The sequence below is a fragment of the Solenopsis invicta genome, chromosome 1 (assembly GCF_016802725.1).
Source record: "Solenopsis invicta isolate M01_SB chromosome 1, UNIL_Sinv_3.0, whole genome shotgun sequence".
Classification (NCBI taxonomy): Eukaryota; Metazoa; Arthropoda; class Insecta; order Hymenoptera; family Formicidae; genus Solenopsis; species Solenopsis invicta.
Genome location: NC_052664.1, coordinates 27,633,175 through 27,659,040, shown reverse-complemented (window position 1 = coordinate 27,659,040; position 25,866 = coordinate 27,633,175). Strand labels below are relative to the sequence as shown.

General features: G+C 34.6%; 1 protein-coding gene across 6 annotated transcripts in view; it reads right to left on the bottom strand.

Moving 5' to 3' along the window:
- LOC105197582 (cysteine-rich secretory protein 1) overlaps positions 1–25,866 on the bottom strand; it is a 60,653-nt gene that overhangs the window by 10,158 nt on the left and 24,629 nt on the right. For all 6 annotated transcript variants that reach the window (XM_011164035.3, XM_011164034.3, XM_011164031.3 and 3 more), the window contains 2 exons: positions 7,638–7,735; positions 5,663–5,799 (listed from right to left, as the gene is read on the bottom strand). In XM_011164035.3, the coding sequence (XP_011162337.1) occupies positions 5,663–5,799; positions 7,638–7,719 (219 nt within the window). In that variant the 5' untranslated portion in view covers positions 7,720–7,735. The remainder of the gene's footprint in view (positions 1–5,662; positions 5,800–7,637; positions 7,736–25,866) is intronic.

Here is a 25,866-nt window from a genome sequence, read left to right as displayed (position 1 = left end):
GCGTGCACACGTAAACTCGCGGCAAAAGTTTCTTGACTTTTCTGTGGCTCCTTAATTGGTCGTTATATGCAAATGTTGGGCTTTCAAAGCCATAATGTTCGCCCCGTAAAGGCGAATCTCGCGTTCTCAGAAGTTTCTCGGAGGAAGATGTTGCGCTTCCTTTTTTTCTTCTCTCTTGCTATTTCTCATATTTTCCTTTATTTTTCCCGAGCTCGATACCAAATTACAATTGCGCGTAATTAATTTTCTGTAATGAACCACACTTTGTGATCGCTATATAACTGTACATAACTTGATTATAAAAAAAAGGGTCAAAAATTATCCGCGTGCTCCGATATTACATTCTACGAGCCTACGTTAAGAAAGTCGGTACCCAAGTCCTAGAGCAAGGTTCCTTAATCAGAGGCGCTTCTTGATTTATGCATCTCAAGGAGACTGCTTTCTTGCTTGTATAAAGTTGACTCTGAATTCTAAGTACCAGGTGCAATATCCTCCGTAGCGCACAACATGCTTTAAAATTGCATTTTTAATTATTTACTCGTCGCGCGATATATCACGATATATTAACATTATATGTTACAGATCAAGATTTATGTATTTATATTATCATAATATCACTTCTCTTCCCTTTGCACTCTTTCTCTTTCATGATTTATACATACAACATAATACAGTATATTTTATGAATGGGAGCAGTGAGAATTATTTATTCGTGGGGCATTAGAAAATTAGAAAGCATAAAATATTATTCTGATTATTTTCTATTACAAATTCATGTTGAAATATTAAAATCATAAATGTTTAAAAACTCGATTAGAAGATGATTTTCTTCATGAAATTGTAATAGCGATACCATTGTTATAATTGATAATTTGTTGGATGAGAGATTTAATGTCTCGTCGGCCCTATTCGCGATATTACCTAGATTCGACACGTTGACTCTGCTGAATCGATAAGACTCCCGATACCGGTCATTCTCTCTTTGAGAAACTGCATCGAGTTTCGAGAAACCTCAGATAACAGTCGCATCTACGACGTAACTCCCGCCGAAAGTAGCTTTTACGGTGACGTCGCTGGTAGTTTCCGTGGGAAAAGAATTTAAGTGGGAAGTCGTGTAACTTATAACCAAGCTTGAGATTGGCGGTGTGAAGGAAACGACGAGTAAACGCGTGGCGAGGAGCGACCCAGAGATGGTATGGCCACGTAGACACCTGGCCGCGTCCACAAATATACCGGATTTTCCGGGAAGATATTTTACCAGGTGTGAGAGATGACTTCAAATACTCGAAAACTTGTGCAATTATAACAAGAGGAATTTAATTTTGTAAAATTAAATTTACTTGTCAATATTATAATTATGTATACATATACATTTGACACTCCTTACTCGCGCGCAATTGTGTATCCAAAAATGTATGGGATATATTTTAGAAGAAAAATTAAAATTCTAATAATCACAAAATACAATGCAATCGCTTGCATAAGTAATGATTTATATCCATAAGTATTTATTTATTTATTTATTATTAACTTTATTGATATGCAAATAACAGATGAAGTGTAAATACAAGTTTAAATACAATAAATAGAAGAGACGAAGCATCTCAAGAGATGAGGCATCAGCATAATTCTGCTTTGAAGCCTGAGTCTATATATATTAAACAAAAAATACAGATAAAAATAATTACAAACGTATATAGACGTGAAAAACTGGAGAATACGTTTTATAATAGAAAAATAAAAAATAACATAATAACAATAGCATAATGTAATAATAGCATAGATATTTATGTTAATACTAAAAAAAGGAATATAAAATGTAATTGATAAATGCAATTATTAGCGTAGTGAATTATGAAGTGAATTATGAAGTTACAAGAAAATGAAATAACCTAACATAGCAATGTTACAAGAGTTTAAAGAGATAAACATAAAAAATAAAAAAAATTATTTGTTAACAAAAGTATTAAAGCTAAATAATAAATTTATTAAATTAAAAAAAAAATGTTTTGAGAGCCATTCGCTATTATTCTTGCGGAATTGAAATTTGGCGGAATGGAAAAGAAAAATAAATAGTCGATATAATAGTAACTCAAGATTGCTATGAGAAACATGAAATTGAGAGATCGCTGATCTAAAAACAGAGAATATTGAAATATCTATCGCGAATAAAGAAATATGGTTATGGATATGTCAATCGCGAATAATAAATCCGCAAACAAAGAACGTCAAACTATAACATATTGTTACTAATGTTAGATTAAAAAATAAAATAAAAATTATAAAAATTTAATAATCGTACCATTTTATTCCAATCGCTGTCGTATTATTTTATTTCAATTTCCTCTTTACATAATCTCGATTTTATTCTTATATTTGCTTTGTTTTCTTTTATAAGGAAAGGCGATTGAATTAATCTACATTTCGATTTGTTTGGGTTAAACTAGCAACCGCGGTGGATATCGCCTTCCCTTCTGAAATACCTCCTGCGCTGTATCGCCGTGAGAAACAACGGGAAGTGAGTGATATATAGTACACATACATGTTTATATATAGATCGGATAATAACGTCGATACAGGCGGAAATTGAAATCTTGCACCGTACTCGACGGCGAACCTCGAAAATTCAGTTTTCTGATCAAGTAAACCGCTTCGTAAGGTAAATCTTTCCGATAAAGCCCGCTATTTTGTATGCACAGCGCGTTTAACATCTTAATATGAAGCACTTATTGAGTAATAGAAATATATTCGCAAGAATGAATTTACAATTAGGTTTAGGTAAAATATATGCATATATATGTATGTGCGCACATATCTATGTATAATTGTTTAATTAAGTAAAAGATAATTGTTTACAGCAGAAATAATTATATTTTTGTTGGTCTTTTCATAATGATTTCTATCATAAATTTATACTTTATTCAATTGAAATTGTTTACGGTTAAATAATCTGTTACCGTTATTTAATTATCCATTATTTCTAAAATAACAGCGCGCATCTTGTTATCGTTGCTTTATTATCCAAATAGAAGAAAGGCACGTGTTACATACAATAATTGCTATAGCATTTACATTCGGTATTTCTGATAATTTTCCAGAGAAATGCGGAAAATCGCGAAACGAGCGGATAACGAGCGCTTTCGCCGTTTAATTTTAATCAGTCCAATTAACGGCATGTTGTCTACTGCAAAGTTGCCAAAAACTCAAATTAAATGCGCATTGTGCACGAAAGTTGAATTACCGTTGTATTTATTGTGCCATTTCTATTGCGTTTTCAGAAGAGTGCCTCCTCACTCGTTAATTATTTCTGTAAATGTTACTTGTACGAATTTTACGAATAATAAGTCGGCTAATACCAATGTAGATTAACTTTGAGCGCAGTTTAATTTACTTTTCATTTTTTTCTAGTAAATTAGAAAAGGATAAAGACTACGTTATAAACCGAGATTAAAATTAATTTACATTGGTAAAAATAAACATAAATCTGTGTTTTCTAATTCACATTACAACGTGATGTGTATTATGTATCATTGAAATATTATATGAATTCAAATCTTTGAAGGATTATCATACAATTTAAGTTTGCGGACGGACTTCTTGTAAAAATAAATTTGAATTGCTACAATATTTTTAAATTAATCAAGAAGTGCCTTTTGTTACGAATTTGTTACTATATATAATATTTTTTTCCAAACATGACATACAGGAAAATAATAATGTATTCCTAATATTTTAATAATAATTTAATAACTTATTTAAAATATACATAAATATCTATTAATATTATTGTAGAAAAATAGAGAAAAAGTGTCTGCAATATTTTATATTTCATCACAAATTTTTTAATTACATATTAAATTATTTCAAACTATGTACAGTTTTCGGTATATTAAAGCATCATAATTAATCAAATTTAAACGAAATAATTTATTGATATTGATATCGAGACTATAGTGCAGTCGAAAAGCTATTTTTATTTCTATAAGGAAAGAGAAATACGCGAACCAAAGAGTTTGGAAAGACTCCATTTTGAAAAGTGACAACGTATTGTCGAAGGAACACCGAAAGATGAGAATCTGGGAAAATCGATAGAATTTCAAAGCGAGCGTCATTGCTATTATTCGAACGGGCTGCGAAACCGCTCGCTCACATTATTCACGAATTCTGCGCGAAGGAATCTTGGATCTTAGTGAAGCTGATATATTTAAAAATTTAGATGCTCAAAATATTTCAAATTTAATAGTAGTCTGATTACAACAAAATTGTGTTTAATATACATTCACGTCAGAACATTTAAAGGAATGCTAAAAACGTCGCATTTCTGGCAACACTAGTTTCTATCTGCGCAATGCTGGAAATTTTACAGACCAACAATAAAAGTAACTCCTCAAATCGTTACCGTTACCGACGAAATGTAATTGCTTTGCAAATAAGGAAATGTAACGTCGTCATATCCATTTATTTTTATTTTTAATGAAAAAAGTGATTGTAACGGTAACGACGTTACAAATAACGCGTTACCTTCCAATTTTGGTTAAAACTAGACTTCTTTGAAAAGAGAAGCGAAAAATTTCTTTCTAAATAAAACGCAAAGTATATTAAAGTCCATGGTGATACTTTAGACTCGATTTTGCTAAAACTTATTTTATTGATAGGATGAACTTTTTGCGCAAACCTAATAAACAATCTGCAGGAATGGTGGTTAAATCATAAATCTTTTATTTTATGACTCTTTCCAAGTAATCGTTAGGGAAGCATATAAATTCGTTTTAAAGTAAAAATTTGGTGCATTTGTCACAGAGAGAGAGAGATCATAAAACTATCTTATATCACGCCTTGATAAAATTCCCAAGTGCTGTTCGTGAAATAACAAAAATATACCGTCACGAGTAGATGCAATACAATTACAAGTGTATCAAAGCTCCCGTATCGACTGTCGATCGCTGTAACGCGAGAACGACAACGGACAAAAAGCAAACGTTTGTGAAATATCGTGATGAACTGCCGATGAAATTTATAGAAAGGTGGTTATCGCGCTCGGCGAAAGTTCCTGTAAACGTCCCGATGAAGCGCGTAACGTTTACTTCCGCTCGGCAAAACCAATTTTACTTTGAAGTTTGAGTCACACGGACAGGCGTCGATCAACGGAAATAGGATATATCGATTTCGTGTCTCGCTGGAATACTTGTATTTGTACTTCTACCGCCGCAGAAGACGTTCACATAAGGTTTTCCCTTCATAAAGCGTTTATCGCTCGATCCCGCAACGAGGGATCACCGTCAAGTGACGTCTTCGTGGATCTGTTTCTGACAAATGACTTCTTGTTCAATATATTTGTACGTGTCAAATAAACTCGGAAATTTTTAACACAAAAACACTCGTGTAATTAGAAAAGCGCGATTTAACTGACAAGTTAATAATTTATTTATTATCGCATGATTAAATATTTTGAAAGCAATTGTAGACGTGATGTATAAAATAACTTGTTGCCAGCGCATAATAAAGTTTTAATGATATAGCCTTCGATAATGAAGGAGTCAATTCTTCAAAATAGAATTGTGATTAGTAATTGTCACGCAGTATTTCGAAAAGTCTTCCGGAAGTTTATTGAACCGAACAGGATTTTTCTCTTATTAGATGAGAATAAGAACGGGGTACTCACCATGATGAGCATGTTGGCGGCAGTTGGCTTGACCTGCGTGCGAAAGTAATTGTGGGTGTCCACGATCTTTTGCCGTACCTTGCTGTTAGTGGTCGTTATTGAACTGACAGAGACTCTGTCGCCGTACAGTCGTGGCGCTGAAAAACAAAAAGGAGATATATTTCCTTTCAATCGACATCTGTCATAGGCAGAGGCCTGAGTCCGGCTGACAGTTCTGCGACTACTCATTTCCTTTTTACGGAAAGCGAATGAAAAATCTCGGGGCCAGATCTTGACCAAATCTTATCTCGAAGAACGGAGCGTATTTAATTTGCTTTCCCGGAAAAGATGTGTCCATCAGGACATAAAGAAATATGAAAATAAGAAAATAAAAAGGACAGAGGAAAAGGTGGTATTATGGCATCTTTTACATTTTGTACAATAACTTTAGCAAGACTCAATATTTTAAAACTGAACATAGTCTACTTAAATTTTTGTGTTAAATTAACACAATATAAATATGTTAGAAAATAACAGAAATATTATGTACAAAATTAATATAAAAAATGTAACGCTTTGATACAATTTGGAAACAAATTGTGGAAGCATGTTTCTTCAGTAAAATTAACATTTATGATATGTTGACACGTATATTTTATTTATCTTAGAAAATTAATGTTTCAAAATTAGAATATATTTTTATGTTATTCATTTATTTGCTTATAAATTGTATTATCTTGACGTTAAGAAATGTTGTATATCAATTTAATACAAAATATTTATATAACACATGATGTTAAAAATTCTCAACACAAAAATTTTAATAAGGATCGTTTATAAGATAAATACAAAATGTTTTTATACTGTATATACACTAGCAGAACTTATATAATAATCATAAACTTATCGAAAGACTATTTCGTTAAAAAAATTGAAAAAAGAGGTTATATTAAGCCTTGTTGAGGCGTCAGCACGTTTGTGGCTGCATTAGTAAAATCCCACGCTATTGTTTAATTTTGCATAACTCGAAATGTGTACAGAATAAATTGAATGATATTAAATATGAATAAATGCTAAATATATGTGGATATGATAATACAAATCCAACTTTAAAAAGAAACGAGAAAGCATGTTCAACTTTAAAATGTTTACTTTGAAAACATTTTGAAAAAGTAAAAATACTTTATAACAAATGTCATATTGGTATATTAGCATCACTTCATAACGGCGAGCTACATCGTGACGTAAAATTTTGATTATTTTAAAAATTATGCAAATATTCAACTGAAAAATGAAAATGCTTTCAGACTGTGCTCTTACGACCATCAAATGTCACGATATTTTTTTTAGTTATTATTGAAGATATTTCATTGTTTCCACTTTGTATCGTCATTTAGAAATAACAATATTTTTATCTAGTTTTCATCATCCAGATTGTTAGAAAAATTGAAAATCTATCGTAAAATAATTTTTAGCAATATCGTGTATATATTTGACCAATCACGGATATCTTTCGAGATCGGCTTACCGTAACGCGGAGAAACAAGCAATGGCGGTTTTCTTCAATTACGATGTGAAGTGATTCTCCTCGTCTCGATCAAAATCGACTTTCCGCCTGCTTGCAATGTATCGAGTAGCTTTCCGATGCTTTCGGGAATCGTACAGGAATGTTCGTGATAGGATAACGGTGAAAACGGGAGCATTTTGATTGAATATCTTTTTGGATAGTTATCTGATAGGTTCTTTAATGTTCTTGTATACAAAAGCTTATCTCGTGAAATCTCTCGCGAACGTTTCTCAAATGAGCATTGAAAATGCGCAACAACGGCCAAGTCAATGATTATAATGAATAAAAAAAATAATTTATGAGAAAGAAAAAAAACAGAAAGTTATTCTCTTTGCGTGAATTCTTTTAAAGCGATTTATTTTAGGAAAAATATTTTCCTGCTATAACTGCTCGTGAGAGAAAACTACTTATTAAAAGCTTATTACTTACTGGGCTTGCTTCTGTGGATTCTTCGTGGGACAGCAGCTGGCAGCGCCAGAGCCACTAAGACAATTATCCAAAGCCACCTCATTGTTTCTGTATATGAGCTGAAACATAAAATGAAACCGTTTATATTTCAAGCGTTCTTGTTGTCAAGTTTCTTATTCTATTAATGTACAAGGCGATGAAAAATTACAAACTTTGAGATCGCATTGAATATTCAAAAATGAGTGGAAAGTTGGGACTTGGAAACTGTAGGACATCTTCTTTCGTGCATTACATTACGAGCAATTGAAATTATGTGATTGGCCTTTCGTAAATCGATTCGTTTGCCCTTATTATCTATTCGTTCTTTAACTTTACTTAAACAACTTTACTCTTAACGTAACCGCTTAATCCTCAAGATAATCAATGTTGAAAATTAAAAAAAAACGAGGGATTGAGCTCCATCTAATGCCTTGTTGAAGGAAAATCGACTTCGAATCGGCCAAAGAAACTGCAAACGAAGTTCGTACGTAGTTTTTTATCTTCGTACATACAATTGTATCTCGATCAATCTTTTTCTCCCTGCTCTTGTTAGTCATTCGGTCGTCGAACTTTTCCAGCACAGTGCGCACACACACACACACACACACACACACACACACACACACACACACACACACAGAGAGAGAGAGAGAGAGAGAGCACATGTGCGCAGTCTCAGCTGAGCGACACGACATTTGCACCTGTGTGCGGCTCATTAATCACCATTCGCCTCGTCAACGGCAAATTTCATTATTTCTCGCCCGCGAAACTGTGTCCACAGGCGTAGCGTTATCAACCCCGCTATCAAGCCTGACAACGCCGCCACTATCATCAATAGCACAGCACCCTTCGCGGTGGTAAACGTCAAAGGCAAATGGCACGTACGAAGACAGATTACGTTGAACGGCATTCACGCAATAGCTCGCCAAACGAACAAAATCTCTCGATTTTTTTTTCCCACATCGTTCCACTAGGCAACAATAAAATACTCTCATTGAGACCCGTATAATGTTTCCAATTCCCTCGATTTAACCGAGAAATTTGGAAGGTAAAAATTGCGTTTTTCAATTTGAAATATTGATTTGAAATTGCCAAAAAAATACATCGTTAAATTATTTTTGATCAGCTGGCATATAAGTAAAAACCCATAGAAATTATTAAATGACAGTTATCCATATTTTAGCACTCTTTAATTGATCTCGAGTGATTGACATTATTTAAGTTCATAAATTTAATTCTTGTGGCTATGGATGCTTCAATTATCGGGACGCATATTAAATGTAAAAAGTATTTTCAAATGTACATTAAGATAAATTTTTATTTTTAGAATCCATTTAATTATCGTCTCAAATATTTAATGCGTATATTCGTTATATGCATAAAAATCAGAAAAAAATGAGTCTGTACAGTCGAACAATATTATGTTCTCTTGAATACGTTCTCTTTAATACGAGCCTCTTTGGACGGCGAGACCAAAGCTCATCTTCTTCGTCTGTTCTATCTACTGCGAAGACTTTGAGGACTTCGAAGTATCAAAGGAATGCAAAAAGGTTCGACCAAGCTGAACGACATCAAAGGCACATTTTGTTTCCTCAGTTCTGCGCACATTCTTATGTCCGCCACTTTTCATTTTCCCTTTTAGAATATCCTCCGTCTTCCGGACGAAAGATATTCCGATTCCTCCGTTTTCCGCCGCGCCGCCGCCCCTTTTCTCCCTCGCAGTCGGGGCATATGCAAAATAGTTTAAGACAGATGATACATATGGATGCCTCTTGGCACGCTTCTCGCGTTGATTAGATTTTGATCGTTCAATCCTGAAATCGACAAACGTGAAGCACACCCGCTTGTCCAATTTCACTTGTAATCAAGAAACAAGAATTAATAACGAGAGTTCCTAAAATTTTCTTTGATTAAATATTTTCATATTTTATTACATAATGTCACACGTTTTATATGCCTTTAATATTTTAACAGATTCATTTAATTTGAAAAGCACGATATTATATCAATTTGCATTTTATATTGTATCATTTTATCAATATTACATTAAAAGATTTATTACACGCAGAGTGTATAAACATGCAATCGATGGTATCTTTCAAATATATGATCCGCATTTCGTATCCGCACATGACTGAATAAAGACAAACTTTACGAATATCCAGTGCATTAATATCTGAAGTTCTCGTCGAAAGTACTCGTGGTTTCTCGGGGCTCCAGGGAAACGCTAATGCGAACTCGCCGAACATTCGGAATTTCGTACAGGCTGTTGCTATTTGCTTCGACATACTAAGCATATGGCGTGCGGATGTCCGAGTCGTAATAACTATTCGCGCTTTGTTGACCCCGTTGGCCAGATGCGCATGTTTGAGGAGCGGCAAAACAAAGCGAACAGAATTTCGCGAATTCGGGAATCTCACGGAAGCGACGACGATTTTGTCGTCCGTGATAATTTTTATCACCGTTGCCTTTTAACTTGCAAACTGTCACTTTATAAAAGTTTTACCTTTCATTTTTTTTTTAAATTCTTCCGTTTTACATCAATTTTTTATTTAACGAGTCTCTCTGAGAGAATCTCAGACGTCTTCTGTGTTATCACGGGAATTATATTTTCTAAATAGGTAGTATAAAAGAAAAGAATTCTTATCAACTTTTTTTTTACGACCTGTCATTTTTATGCTTCGGTCGAAAGTGCATTCTGCATGCGAAAGCACGAAATAAAAGTTAAATGAGCTGAAGAGGTTGTAAAAAGCACAAACATTTTTATACGAGCTTATAATTAAAATCATTTAATTATTCAGCTGTCGCAGTTAATACAAATCTCTAATCAGAGACACAACAAAATTGCATAAATAACTTTCGAACTTATTATTGTGTAAAGTTTGAAACTTGTAAGGCTTATCTGCGCCTTGGCATTATTTCAAAATTGTACATATGTGACAGAGGACAAATTCTCTCCTTTGTCAATTCGCAGTGCTCACGACTCACCTCCGAGAGTTAAAACGATATGGTGATGCCGTAGTACTACCACATGTTCCACATTTATTACACGTTTGATGTGCATCACGCTGTAGACAGATACGGTTTATTCTAATGCGAGTGAGGTACGGCTTTTATATAAGCGCAGCGCTAGTGGTAGAAGCGAAGTGAGGTCAGCCGTGTCCGACCACAATCGTCGTTTTCACTGAAGCCATTCACTTAAAATATATTGCTGCTTAATCTACCAGTGCTCTCGATTTTTTTTTTCTCTCATTGTCTATTTCACGCGATCCATTTCAATTTATTAGAGTTTAAATTTAAACAATAGTAAGCAATAAAGGGAGAATAATAATAAGTGAAAAGATAGAGGCTCACGTATAATATTGCTGTGGCTCAGAATTAAAGTTAATTTCTCTACGTTTTTTTCGATTTGTAGTAAATGATGGAAAATTAATGAAGCCCGTTGAAGCCACAAGGGACACTTCTTTTGTCGAATGAGTTGATTATTGCTAGATTCATTACACTCCACGCTACGTAGGGAATAAAGGAGCTGACGCTCCTTTCATCAAGAGTCAAAAGCGGCAGTTCGTCAATAATTCAGGGGAAATTTCCAACCGGGATAAGCCCGACGGCGACCGCATTTAATTTGCGACAAAGTCCGTGGTCGACGGAGTACCGTGAGACGGCGATGTGCGCGCGTTACCGCGTGAAACATGCAACGCGTAATATCGGCCGCGTGTAAATTGCTCATAAATATTTTCACTTAATTTCGCGAATCAAGAGTGCGTCACGCGGATAACAACGGGGCTCCGTCAGGCTTCTCGGTAACGCCCGTTCATAATTAAAATCATAATTGCGAAGTAGCCAGCCGACTGCGCGATAACCGTAGCTTCTCGTTTTGGGACAACGCGGCTCCGGATTTAAGACCGTGCAATGATTTATTATACCGCGCAACGCGACAATTCTCGATGTTTATCTTGTAAATAAAAAGCAATCTATCAACGCAAAAAAAAAACAATTTGATATGCAATCAGTGACGATATACCAATTATTCGTATTTTTATCAACGTAAATACAGAAGAAATTTTTTAATATAAGCAATTTGAATTAATTAATTAATTAATTAATATATTTAGAAACTTGGAAACAGATATATTTTAACGCCGTAGACATAATTAATTTTAAAATATATTAAAATATTTTTATGTGAAAAAAATTGTAACTAAAAAATTATAAAGAGTTAATTAAAATTAAAAAAGAGTTTTTTAAACTTGTTAAAATAATTATGTTCGCAGTCTGTCAAATTGTGAATTAATAACTATCATTTTTTTCTTTTCTTATAATTTCGGTAAAAGTTATTGACTGCGTACTGGTTGGCTAAATCTTACTTTATCAATATTTTATTTTTATTAAAATTAAGCAACATTTAGTAAAAATAATATGAAATAAATAAAAGATTTAATAAGTTTTATCTTGTCTTATGCGTGCTAAAAACACTCGAAAAAAAATCAAATATAACTAAGTTAATTTTTTATCGATTTATAGTTGTTAATATAATGATGCTATTTTATATTGAATTTTTACATTTTCGTAAAAAAAAATTTATTATTGAATATTTTACATTAAATGTACCTATATATTTATAATTATAGATTAAATTGATATTTTTATGAAATCTATTAAATTTTTTTAATTTTTTAAATCACACACAAAAATTGTTGCAATAAATTATTAATGTAAGCCTGGTAAATGATAATAGTAATAATAATATGAGTAATTAATTTTATTTTAAATATTACTCAACGATTCCTTACATTTTTAATTATTTTAATTCTTAAATTGGATACTTTCAAATGCGATAGAATTTAAGACATCCAAGATACGATCTAGGCGATCAATTAATTAAATCGTACTTTTTGCAGCACATTGCTAAAAGATTTACAACAAATTAATATATTATTGGTGAATGATGAAGCATTGTAGTAATAGATAGTGAAACATCAAGCTACAATTTCCAATGTTCATTTGCATGCATATCAATATTAAAAAGAAAATATAATAAAAAAATCAATTAAGTGATACGCAATTTTCCCCTATATTTTTGAAATGCGATAAAGCGACAGTTTATTACAGCTGTAACATCGTTATCGTGTAACGTTAGAGTTCATGGAAGATTATCTAAATGTTGCTATAATTCGATTATGTCGTTTGCTTCCTTCATTGCAGCAGCACAAAAGTCGAATTACAAGGCCGCGGACGATCTCTTTGACTCACCCCGTCGTGGTCGGAAACGGAAAACTTTATCGATAGTTTCGCATTCCCCGCCATTAAACGCGGCTTTCGCATTCAATTGAATCCCGAAGTATCTCGCTAATGGGTACACCCGGGCTTTTGTGCGTTAAACTCCGAATGAATCGTCACCGCATTGCCGCCGCGACATCCCAACTAACGAACGGAGGCATAAATCGAGCGTTATTTCACGGCGCACATGCATGCGCATTATATTTTTTTAATTAAAAAAACATGGAAATAACAACGCGCGCAATCCGGCCTGCAATTTGAGGTAGCAAAGCTACAAAGAGCCGCCGATTACGAAGTATCGTGTAGCACATATATTGAAATATCATTCCGACGTTGAATATCGAAATTTCAGAACCATTTTTCATCTCGTGGATTATTTTTTTGTCGAAGGCTCAAATGAAAACGGTTTGTTTTAAACATGTTGCCTATTTGGCGAAACATTGTGAAAATATTATATTGAAATTACAATAAAAGTTACAAAGCGTAATGCGAGAAAAATATCAGTTATTCAACGTTCTTCGCAATGTGCATACACATTTCTTTTACGGCATTTCTTTTACGAGCAATCTCTTTCTTTCTCTTATACTTTTCGATATCGCAAATTACTAGATTATTGTTCGCATTTTTTATACTATATCTGCAACTCAATTACAATCTGTAAATTAAAAATCTTTGAAACTGTAAATTAACATATCACAGATTAAACTTGCGGCTTGAATCGTGAAGAAAATTCAGTTTGAAATTTTTTCGAGAGTACAGCTCTGCTATTGATCACATTCTATGCTGGATGCCATATATGTACAGCATTTTATATTCGGTATTATATTCGCGCATATTTTCCAACGATTTCCGACTTGGAAGTCAACGAAGTAAATTGCAAATTTCCATTGTGTCGTGGAACACGGTGATCAAACAGCCGATGGTGCACATTCGACGGGAGTGCTCGCTGGGAACGTTTTCTAGAAGTACTCTCTCGTGCATATTCATGGTGGTTGGCTGAACACTCGATCGATTGCCAATAGACACCACGGACCAATATGGGAGCTAATTCCGTGAAAACGTTAGCCACGCGAGGTGGTCGGTACAAAGACGGATAAAACTAACTACAAAATAATGGAAATTGAACGTAACAAATTAAATGCTTTGCGAGCAAACTAAATCTATTAAATATACGTCAAGCAAAAGTTGATCGTAATTTAGGTCATGATGTCATGCATATTGTATTATCCACGTGTTACGCGAATTATGAACTCGTGTCCATTTCTACGACTAATGTATTGTTAAAACAAAAGTTTGTAGCGGCACATGTGTAATTGAGTAAATTTATGTATAAATATCCAATCACTATCTTTCACCGAATTTCACTTGAAAAAAGTTCCGAACTTTTGTTCCAATTCGATAATAGATTAGTTTGCTCTCGGTTTCTCATATGTTTGTTCTCTTTTTCTAGCTATAAAAAAGACAAAGAGCAAGTTAGATTAGCGAGATTAAAGTTAATTTACATCGATAGAAGTAGATGTTAGTCTCTTAAGTATTCCTGAACTTCTGAAATATTGATATTACAATTACGAGATACAATACGGACAGAAACAGATTGAAACAGAAATTTGGAAACGGCATAAATCATTGGAAAGCTAATAACGTTCGATCAAGAAACTAGAATTGTAAAATAAATTGTTCTGATAAGTTTTCGTTTTCACACACAGAAAAGAAAATTTTTCGCTTTATGTAAGCAAATTATGTCTGTTTAAGATTATAAATTCTTCCAAGAAGATTTTATATTCTTGCTTATATGAAACAATAAATCGTTGATTTGATACTAAATTTTTTTCTGTGCAGCTGTGTTTTGTCGTCTGTCGCGATTTTCTGTAAAGTTATGGACGTTATTTTAAAAAATAAACAAATAAAATAAATTTCAGATGGACCGTGGCGATGGCGCATAATGATTTTTCTCTTTTTCTGAGCGTAACTGTGCAGCGTTTTGTTTTCCTTAATGTGACACGAGTACGTGCCAAGTGTGGATGTTGGATAATGATTTTTGCACGAACTCCACGCGACACAATGCGCCCTTGTGCTCAGATGCAATGTTTTCCTGTTGCATAAAGTGGATCCGGGCGGAAGTGCGACGCGAACACCTCCCTTATGTATATGCATTGCGGTTGGACGCTCGTTTGGTTGTCAATATCAGTGTCAACCGACTGTCCAGATTGTAACGGTCGCTCCTCCAACATTCAAGAGCAAGCAAACGGACGCGTTACGATGACACACACATGTTGCTCAAGGTTGACGATTTTGTATTTGCATTGTAATGCGCATCTGCAATGCATATCGTCGATCCGCTTGAGCCTCGGTGATTTCGCACCGTAAGTAAGAAATGAATAAAGTGTGCGTTATCAGAAGAATATTTCCAACTTTTAATACGCTGAGAGCGTCCTACTTTCTAGGCTAACGCAGGCACGATACATCGGGCATAAATTGCGAGGCAAAACAGCCTTTCAGAAATTAACATCTCCCTGAGAAACTAAGAAATAATAAAATCCGTACCTAACCAAGAGAATAGGAGGAAACGTGGAGTTTTCGTTGCACCAGTCTGCTTTTATTTTCCGCTTTTGCAATCACGAAGCAAATGAAAACTCGGCTTTCTCAACTGGGGGATAAAGACGCGCCGATGCCAGTAAATATGTACGCGAACTTCCTAAGGTAAAAGGGAGTCGCGGGGGTTAAGCTTTTCCCATCCTCCCGCGTCTCCGCCCGAATTAATGGGCGCTCGCTACAGCGGGCGCATTTACTCGATATTTTACTCGTGCCCTAGCGCATTGGAAAAAGTTTAACGGCGGCGTTTTTCCACTACGACAAAAAGGAGCGGCCATCAACGGTTGTTCCCTCCAACGGTTGCTGCCGCCGCCGCCGCCACCCTTCGTTGTCTGTTGCCTGACAACCCCTACACTTGCAACCCTTTCTACAGCGAAAAATTCTCGCCACCTCACTGAAGGGTGAAATCGGAACGATCGGTGGCCGTGCGAAAGGAGGACAATTTGCCTCGTGATTGCAACCATCCGCCGCACTTATTCTTCATAGCTGCTAGAGTATCCTCATGATTTTCGGGGAAGTATTTTTGGCAAGTGCGACGTTAAAAACAACGCAAAATTATTTTTTACCCGACTTTTTGTAAATGTCAAATGTGAAAATGTAAAACATTCGTACGCTACAAAAGCGGTATAAATTAAAAAAGAAAAACAAAAATTCACGAATTTTTACGAATTAATAATCTTGAGAGACAAAAAAATAATAATACACGTTTTATTATTTTAATTTAATGTGCTTGTCAGACTTTATTGCGATGTAATTTTGACTTAGTCACTGACATATTTCACGTTGAATATCAAGTATAATGAAAAGCATTAAAAAAACCGAAATTTGACCCACTTTTTGTTAAAATCAACTGCAAGTTCGTACGTAATATATTCGGTACATTAATTTAGTGCAACGCGCAGCGCAAACAAGCGGGGAGAGGGGGGGTGTTAAAGACGCGAGAGAAATATCCGTGTCAGCTGACGATGCCGACACTTGAACGGTGTTTCGCTACCCGTGCATGCAGAATCGCTGTTGTACTCGGATATACCCCCATAAGCCCCATATACAATCTCGAATCCCCCAGGTTCACCGCAGCAGCGCGGTAAATGGCCTGAAGCATCGTTCGCCCCTGAACTGCGATCGGGAAAGATAGAGAGAGATAGAGAAAGGGAGGAAGGTGTAGAGCGAAACGTGTGCGCAATGTCAAGATCTTCCGGAGCAAGATTCCGGCTAGCAAGACTGGAATTACATCGTATTTACAGCGGATGTCGTTGGCGAAACATAGGCTTATCGTAGATCCCCGTAGGAATATAGAGCCAAACTTTTCGTTCAAGATCTTCTCGATACGTCACGTGCGAGTCGAACACCTGTCCGTTGACGCAGTCATCAGTAGGCTCCTTCCACCCCCTTCCCTCTTCCCTTCTCTCGCTCCACCAAGGACGAGAAGTCACGTTTCTCGACGAGAAACTAACGTTTCCCTTGTAGAACGCAGCCGCGCGCTCGCTCCGTTCGCGCATTGTAGCATGTACCGGTGCAATTTGCCATTCAACCTAGAATCCGTGTTTGCCAAATAGTTCGTCCCGACCGTACGTGTGCGGCTGCACCTGCAGCCCCAAGATTGGCGACGTGTGCAATTCCATCAGTGATCGGCAACATCCGAAAGCGCGCGGCATCCAACACGCCTTCCCTTCGTTGTTCTCGCAAGCAAACTCGTGCTCGTCTCGCGGGCTTAATGGGCAACGGATCGTAGAACGAGTGGAAAGGAGTCAACAATCCGTTCGCGTAATTGGGTAACTCGAGAGCGTTCGTGTAGAATGGGGTTTCCGCCCGATATGCTGATCTGCCCTCTTGGATATACTCGGTAATGTTTAAGATGGGTATCAAGGACTCTGAAATTTTTGCATTTTGCATGTAGATCTAAAGTTTCTTGGACTTCGGTGAGATTCCTGATACCGAGATCCTGGAATCCCCAAGTTTGCAATTTAGAATCATATAGAGTAACCAAGATTTTTTTTCCGCGAGATTAGAACGACAGAGAAGAGAATTAGGCCATCTGGCATGAAAAGAGAACAAAATTAAGAAACTAATAAAGTTGTTTTTTTTTTTCATTTTTTTAATATCAAGTCGATAAATCTTGATATTAGTATCTTAACTAATTTGTTATTAATTATTCACTAAGTGTATCATACAGAAAATATGAGTGTCTTTTGCGTATAAAGTTTATTAAAAGCTACGCTACAACAACATTGGTAAATATTAACAATGATTATTTGCTCTTTATTCTTTATTTTAATTATTTATTTAAATTTAAATAAACATAAGAACAAATAAATTTTTGCTTGTAGAACTGTATGATCTTACGCTTAAAAGGAAGAGATTTTGAAAAATTTAATTTTACTTTATTTAATGTACGAATAAAATTCTATAAGCGAAATAATTATTTTTTAAAATATTAATTATTTTGAGTGCTGCTATAATTTTTTTTTTTTTACTTTTATGTTACAGATTGAAACGCAAGATCTAAGAGAAGACTGAGCGTAACTCCACTCGTTGCACGGGTCGGTGAGTCAAAAAACAATTCTTATTTTCTTATTCTAATGCTTAAATCCTGCGCAGGACAAAAAAGGACACTGAAAGAAAAGAATTTGGTAATAGCTAATTTGGATGAAATAAATTGAAATAATTTTATGTATATTTGATTAATATAATAAAAAAATAATGTTACTTTTCAAAATTTTTTTAAACATTACTAATAAATTATATAAGGTTATTGCTAAATGTTTAGAAAAGTAAAATTATTCTTAGTCATATTAAATGTTAAATTGGCATTATTTCACTCAACATTTTGCAGCTACATATTACTAAACTCTTTTCTTCAGTGAACCCGAACAATTTCGAAGAGGAAACCGAGTATCCAATCGCGCACGATTGGTTCCCGGGAGTGCCGTGTAAAGTACACTGAAAATAAAGTCTGGTAATAACTACCAAATGTATAGCGAAATAGTATTAAATATTTGGTCAACGTAACCAAAAATAATTTTACTTTTCTAAATATTTAATAATAAAGTACACCAGATTTGGTGATACTTACTAAACATTAGAAAAATGAAATTATTTTTGGACATAAAGACAAAATATTTAATTGATACTCTTTCACTATATATTTGAAAGCTTTTGATACCAGACTTTTTTTTAGTGTATCTTCGCGCAATCGTAACCGTATTTTCGCGAGTGAGTGAGTGCAAATTCTGTTGATGATCATGATCTAAAAAGAGAATGAGGCCTGCGATGAAATTTTGAGGTGAGTTCAAATACATACAACATATACACACTGAAAAGAAAGTCTGGTAATAACTACCAAATTTACAGTGAAATAGTATCAATTAAATATTTTGTCAATATCATTTAAAAAAATAAAATAATTTTATTTTTCTAAATGTTTCGTAAGTATTACCAAATCTGATATACTTTATTACTAAATATTTAGAAAAGTAAAATTATTTTTGGTTATAATGACCAAATATTTAATTGATAATATTTTATTATACAATACACGTGGTAGTTATTACCAGTTTTTTTTTTTAATATAGGGTTTATAACACATCTAGCTTATCTAACCACTGGATATCGTATGTTACAGATATTCCTGAAGATGAAAAGCGAGAAGAGGACAACACCTATCGTCGCCGACTTATAAAATAAACGAATCGCAGCCGGTTCGTCGCGTCGCGTGTTTTTTGCAAGAGTGTCGTGTAAAAATACTGGACTATTAAACTTTTTATAACTCTTATTCGATAGAATTCGCGTGAAAGACTTTTATAGATAATTAGGCCACGCGCGCAAAAGTATATTATTCGCGGGTGTTTCGCGAGTGCAACAAGAGGAGCAAACTCAAGCTGAGAGGAGGAGGAAGCCTGGGAGAGGTATCGAGCCCCAGCGGAGCAACCTTGGGGTAAATGTAATTCTTTATTTATATCAATTTAATAATCTTTTTCTGTTTTATTTTATCTTATTGCAATAAATTAAAAAAAGATACTTAAAGAAAGAAAATTTATATAAAATTTTATACACAGAGAAAAGTTATGTTTAAATTGATGAAATTGTTTCTTAATTTTTGAGTTTAAGTTGAAGTGAAAATATCTTTGAGGAAAATAAAAATTTATTTGATTTCAAAAAATGACGCTATCAATCTTTCTTAAAGTAAATAAATTATTTGTTCAAATTATTTGATTAATTTAAACAACTAATTGTTTAATTCAAAGACTGTACTGATAGAAATGTAAGAAATAATTTAGTTCTGGTTTTTGAAAATATATTTTTTTTATTTAAAAAAATATTTGTTGTGCACAGCCAAACCATTTCTTTAATTCTAATAAAAGGAACAGTCAAAAAATATCTTTGAGTCAAAGAAATTTTTCTTTAACAGTATAGTAACGTACAAATTTCTTTGATACAAACAAATATTTTTTTACTCAAAGAAACCTTTCTCTAGGCGTATAAGAATTAACTTTTAAAATAATTGATTATTTTGAGCGTAGTTATAATTTTGTAATCTTACGTTTGTGTGTTACAGTAATCACCGCAGCTTCGTAGCTGATAACTCCGCTCGTTGCGCATCGGGTTGGTGAGTCAGATCAATTTTCTTATTATATTTTTTATATACTTTGCAAGTGTCCTGCGCAGGATTAATTAATATTTTAAGTGGGCGCTCTGAATGATATATGACTTCAACAAATAAAATGAACAAAAGGCGAAAGACATTTAAATATTGCCAAGTGATTGTAAATACAAAATAATAAGTCTTAAAAATTCATATTGTGTAGAGATTTGATATATTTATGGAGTGTAACACAATAGTGTGTAACACAATAGTCAATTATGCGAAAAATTTAAAAAAGAAAAGAAAAATATTTCACTTTTACCACTGTCGTAACAGCGAAATATTCGTATTCAAAAGATATTGGTTTTATCAGTTTTATTTGATACTTTTCCAATATAATTGTGTTCCTCTAAGGTCAGGTGATTGATATCATTTCGAATCGATCGGCATCTTATTTCCAATTTCCGGGCAAAGTGCTGTGAATCTATCGTAAAAGCCTTCATACACTGTGTCTCTTTTTTTCAATAATTTTACCCGAACGGATTCTATACAAATTGACCTAAATTCGCAACATAGTTATTCACTTTCGAGCTCTGTCAAAAAATCATGTGTATAGACTAATAGCGAAGTATTCCAAAAAAAAGAATCGCATTATGTAAGAACGTCAGAGACAAAGTTTCGGATTTCGGGCGTGTGATGCAAGTCGCTTCGATGGGTATCTCATTGGAAAAGGAACAGCTCTCGTAACTGTAAATGAGTTGAATCGAGTGAGTGCAGGGCGAGGAGGAGGGGAAAGAAGAGTTTGTAGTAGAAGGAAAAATAGCGGACAAAGTTTTAAGTAGTTTCCAAAGTTTTGCAATCGATACTGTCACCAGCAATGGCCGGATAAATTCACCTCGAATCGTTTTCGTAAACCCAGGTCCGCGATTTATCAGGATCGCTCGCGCAACAACAGTACCGATAGGCTATCGAATTAGCTCGACGATTTCCGGGAGCATCGAAAGTCTCAGTTTTCTCCAATAGGCTCACAGTCGACAGAAGAAGAGAGTAGTCTCTGTAGCGCGAAATATAACTGTCTGAAAGGTAATTGTAAGAGGATACTTCAGTCTAGATGGCGAAAAAGAGCAAAAATTTTTGGAAATTAAAAAAAAAATGCTGCACATATTTTTCCTCGCTTTTACACGTCTACTTATATGTACAAATTTTAATGTTAAATTTTACGTAAACGTATAAACAAACATTTTTTTAAGTTGACTGACATTGTTTCTTGAAAACTGTTAACTTTAACTTCATGTAAAATATGTCTGTTTATTGCCTGAAGATTATTGCGATATCTATAATTCAATTGATTTTGTTTAAAAAATTAATTTTTGAAAAGCACGCCATTTTTTTAATTTGCACTGTTTTTTTATTAATAACAGACATGTCTTTTACGTACATGAAAAGTTGAAATCCATGGTTTTTGACAAATCGTGTTGGTTAACTTGAAAAAATTTATTTTGAAACTCACGTAACATAAAAATTGATAAACACGTAAATAGATATGTCAGAATTTGTAAATGTTCGCTAAATACGTAAATGTATAAAAGTGTAGAACGACATGTGCATCAGTTTTTTTTTTAATTTTCAAAAATAGGCACTCTTTCGCGTTCTACATGGAAAGAATGATTTTGTTAAAGTATCTAAATATTTAGTTGGATACAGATCTGAAAATAAATTCTATTGGACCATCAAATTAATTGTGATGGATGTTCAAGCATGATGAGCAATTCTGCAAAAAATTTTCACATTCTAACAATACAGTTTAAGAATCCAACATAATTACTTTGATGACTCCTAACAAAATTATTTTCAGATTTATATCAAACTAAATTTTTAGATATTTTAGCAAAACCGTTCTTTCCGTTTAGACTAGAATACTCCGTTAACGTTCGTTTTAAATCTAATGTCCAATAAGACATCATTCAGCATATCACTAAATCAAATAAAAGTGTAACACGAAATAATCGTTTACATCGCCACTTGTACCGATCAAATTAATATTGACATTTCGATGATTGAACTACTTGTTGATGTGGTTGTCGATATCTAATGCTTAAAGAAAACGAGCAATATCCGGAACGCCATGTACGTTATAAATGTGAATGGGGATATAAAATGATAACGTGTGATATAAATTTTAAAAAATCCCGGTAAAAAACCAATCGCGTGCGGCGAAACAGTATCCCGTGATTTTCTTCACGAGGTGGCCGCGGGCCAAATTTTCCAATTTCGTCCCTTAATCGAGCGTCGGGTGCGAGCACCGTTTATTCCGGTATTTATTCGTCAATATCGCGCGAGCCGCGTATATCGCTCGCCCGTATTGCACCCAAGAGATTAAAATTGCGATGTATTACTCCGGTCGAAAACGGGCTGGCAGAGAGTGCGCCCGGAACGCCGCGAATGCAGCCCGCGTTTTGAATGTTAGCGCTACCTTCCATCCGCGCAACCATTGTGATTTATGACCCGTGTAATGCAAATCGCAAATTTACCTCAAAACCAAGACTATATATTATGAAATGGTTTGCCTTTGAGCATAAATATGTTTCGAAATTTTTATATGCCAAAATTTGTCAGACAAGTTTCTCCTCACGTACGCGAACCCTCGTCGCTGTGACATCAATTTCATATCCCTTGCCACATTCGTGATTTCTTCTAACAAGTAGTTGTGAATTTTGTCATCGCATAAAAAAAATTTTTTTTTTATAGACTGAAATTTTAGTTCGGTCAATCTAGATTAAACAGCAGGATGTTCGATATAGACGAGTCAATATTTTTTCACAATTTGAATTTTGTACGAAATGTTGATTTTCTATGCTAATAAAAATTAACTAGTGAGTTTCGCTTCGCACATTCGCTCATCAAGACAGTTTCTAATCGAAAAAACTGATCGATTTTTTTCATCACGGAAAAATCATTTTGGACAGATTGAAATTTTAATAGAGCTTTTTACGTGAGATATTATGGATGGCCTACTTCGTACTACGCATTTTGCAAAACTGAATCTTTTATAACGCATACTAGTTATCTAATGAATTTCACTTCACATACGGAAAGTTGGTTTCGTCCAACTGGAATTTTAATCGAACACTTACATTAAATATTTGAACAGTACGCGTTTTGACAAAAACTCTCTTTTCAGATTTGAGTTTTTCCTCACGGGTGAAAGTTATCTAGCGAATTTTATCCGACGAACGAAAGTTTCTGCAGTCTGATACGTATTTTAGCCAAGCCACATTTGCATTGAATGTTGAAATGGGTGGTCTTGTACCGAGAAAATCTTCCTTTAGGTCGGATCTTTATAGCCGGAAAACCTCTGTCATTCACAAAGTTTTATGGGGCTGAATTACAATCTGTTTTTATCTTAGCTATAGTTTTCATCCTCTTTTATATAACCATAGTTTTGAAAAGTGTTCTCGCCAGTTTTAATAATATAACATGTTTATAGTTTCGCGCTACTAAACATATTTTATGATACATATTTTATACGCGCGTGAATATAGTACATAAAAAATTTATTACGGAACTAGGATAAATATGCACATAAAAATATATAACTGTAATATTTTAAATAATTAGATTAATATACACGTAAAATTCTAATTTAAAAGCTTCACATCTTCTTTTTTTTTCTATATCAAAAAAGGGGCAAAGTCATAAACTTTTGATATTTTTTTCCATAATATTCTTGCCATGTAATGGCTGCTTTTATCTTTTATTTAATGTGAAGTTAACATATAAATTTGCGTGCCTCACTACTGTGTAATCGCAGCACGAATCAATAGCACGTACATACTTTCGAGAGTAAGAATACTATACTATGCGATAGGTGCACCGGGGGAAAATCGCTGGTGCTTGTTTGTCACAAACGTAGCTAGACTGTAGATTCTGATTTATTTGCAAAACGGCAGTAACGCCCAAGGGTTGCTTGGATGGACACAAAGGGACAATATTATACGAAAGCACTATCCCAGTGTACGCCGGAGTTAGCCATTTTTACAGCACGCTGCACGGAGCTTTTATTTCTGCACTATTTTATGTAGCTTGAGGGAGATTTTTTTTATTTGCTTAAGATTTATACGCCAATTTTTATCATGCGCATTCTACGTTTTCAATTCTAATACATATAATTAATCTGAACGTGAACAAAATTTGAAGCGCCTCACTCTGTCTTTCTATTTAACTTAAATCTTCGTTGTCTGATAACACGAAAAAATTGTAAGCACGTTGAAAACGGTAGTGCGCAATAGTTTGTTTTTGCCATCATTTTCGCTAAAAATCCGGCGACTAAAGGGACATAGAGGTAAATTTAGAAGTTTGCGCGTAACGCAGAAAGTTAGAGAGAATTATTCTACGGAAAATTCGACGCGACAAATGGAGAGTTTTGCACTGTTTCATAATTCCGCGAATGAAGGGTGAAACTATCCGCTGCGCTTGCATGCTGTCGCGGCGCGGTTGCATTCTTTCGTAATTAAATAAAACCGTTCTGGGGTAGGCAAGAATTTCACGCGATCGATACCTGTCGTCGTTGGGGACGAAAAAAAAGAGAGAGAAAAAGAGAGAGAGAGAGAAAGAGAGAGAGAGAGACAGTACGCGCGGTGACGCGCACGAGATTCACCACTTCATTTCTTTTTTTTTTCGCTGGCGCTGTTTTTAATTTGTCCTAATTAACGCGCAATTAGGCGTTGCGTCACGTAGCAGTAAGTCGACGAGCGGTAGCTTTATCCGGAAATTTCTTTCTCAACCGCGCGCTGTAAACTCGATTCTTCCGTATGCCTTTTTTAATTAAAACTATCCGCCCGTGCGCATCAGCCGCACCCCCCGCCGTAGCATTAAGGGGATATTTTTATCCTGATGCATCTCCCCTTCCCTCCCCCCTTCTTTCCTGAAGCAGCATGCGAAAAGTCGGATGCAGCCGCGTCGAAGCGTTCTCGCGGCGCGTGAGAGTATGCCAGCCATTATTTCACTTTAAATCCAACAGGATTTTCCATTTTTCCCGACGGCGCTAGCCGCCTAACGCGTACTCCGTACTCTCCCTGAGACTGCAAGTTATTACTGCCCGGAGCGTGCTTTATTTCCATTATTATTTGCTCGGCGAGTTTTCGAGCGCGAGCAAGGCGCTTGACGTCATTCGAAAGCTCATTATAATAATATCGGCCTAGCATTTACATTGAAATGATAATTTGCATTCGCACCGCCGTGCCGTCGCTCGACAAGCTACACCCTTTGTCCATCCTTGGTCCCTATCACTTTGTCTATCATCGTTCTTTAATCCGCGAATAAAATAGACACGCTCGAGCGAAATTAAGAAAAAGTTGCTGAATGCGTTTTACATTTTACTTCATATAAGCAACATTTATTGACGAAAGTAAAAAGTAAATAAGAAATAAATAATATATATAATAATTATGCAATTTTATTTTGAATTGTTCTATAAAAAGTGATTTATTGCAGAACATTTATTGTACATAGAGAAAAAGCTTTCATTGAAATTAGTATTCCTATTTATTTGATAAATAAATAAATAGAAAGTTGTTACATTGAAACAACATATGCTTACACAAAACATTATTTGTTTGAATAAAAATATTGTTTTATTCAAAGAATATCTACTAACGGAAATAACACTATTATTAATCGTATTTAGTGATTCAAATATTGGTTTGTTTGGACTTTCCAAATAAGTTTATCTGGATACAGAAAAATTTATTAAGTTTG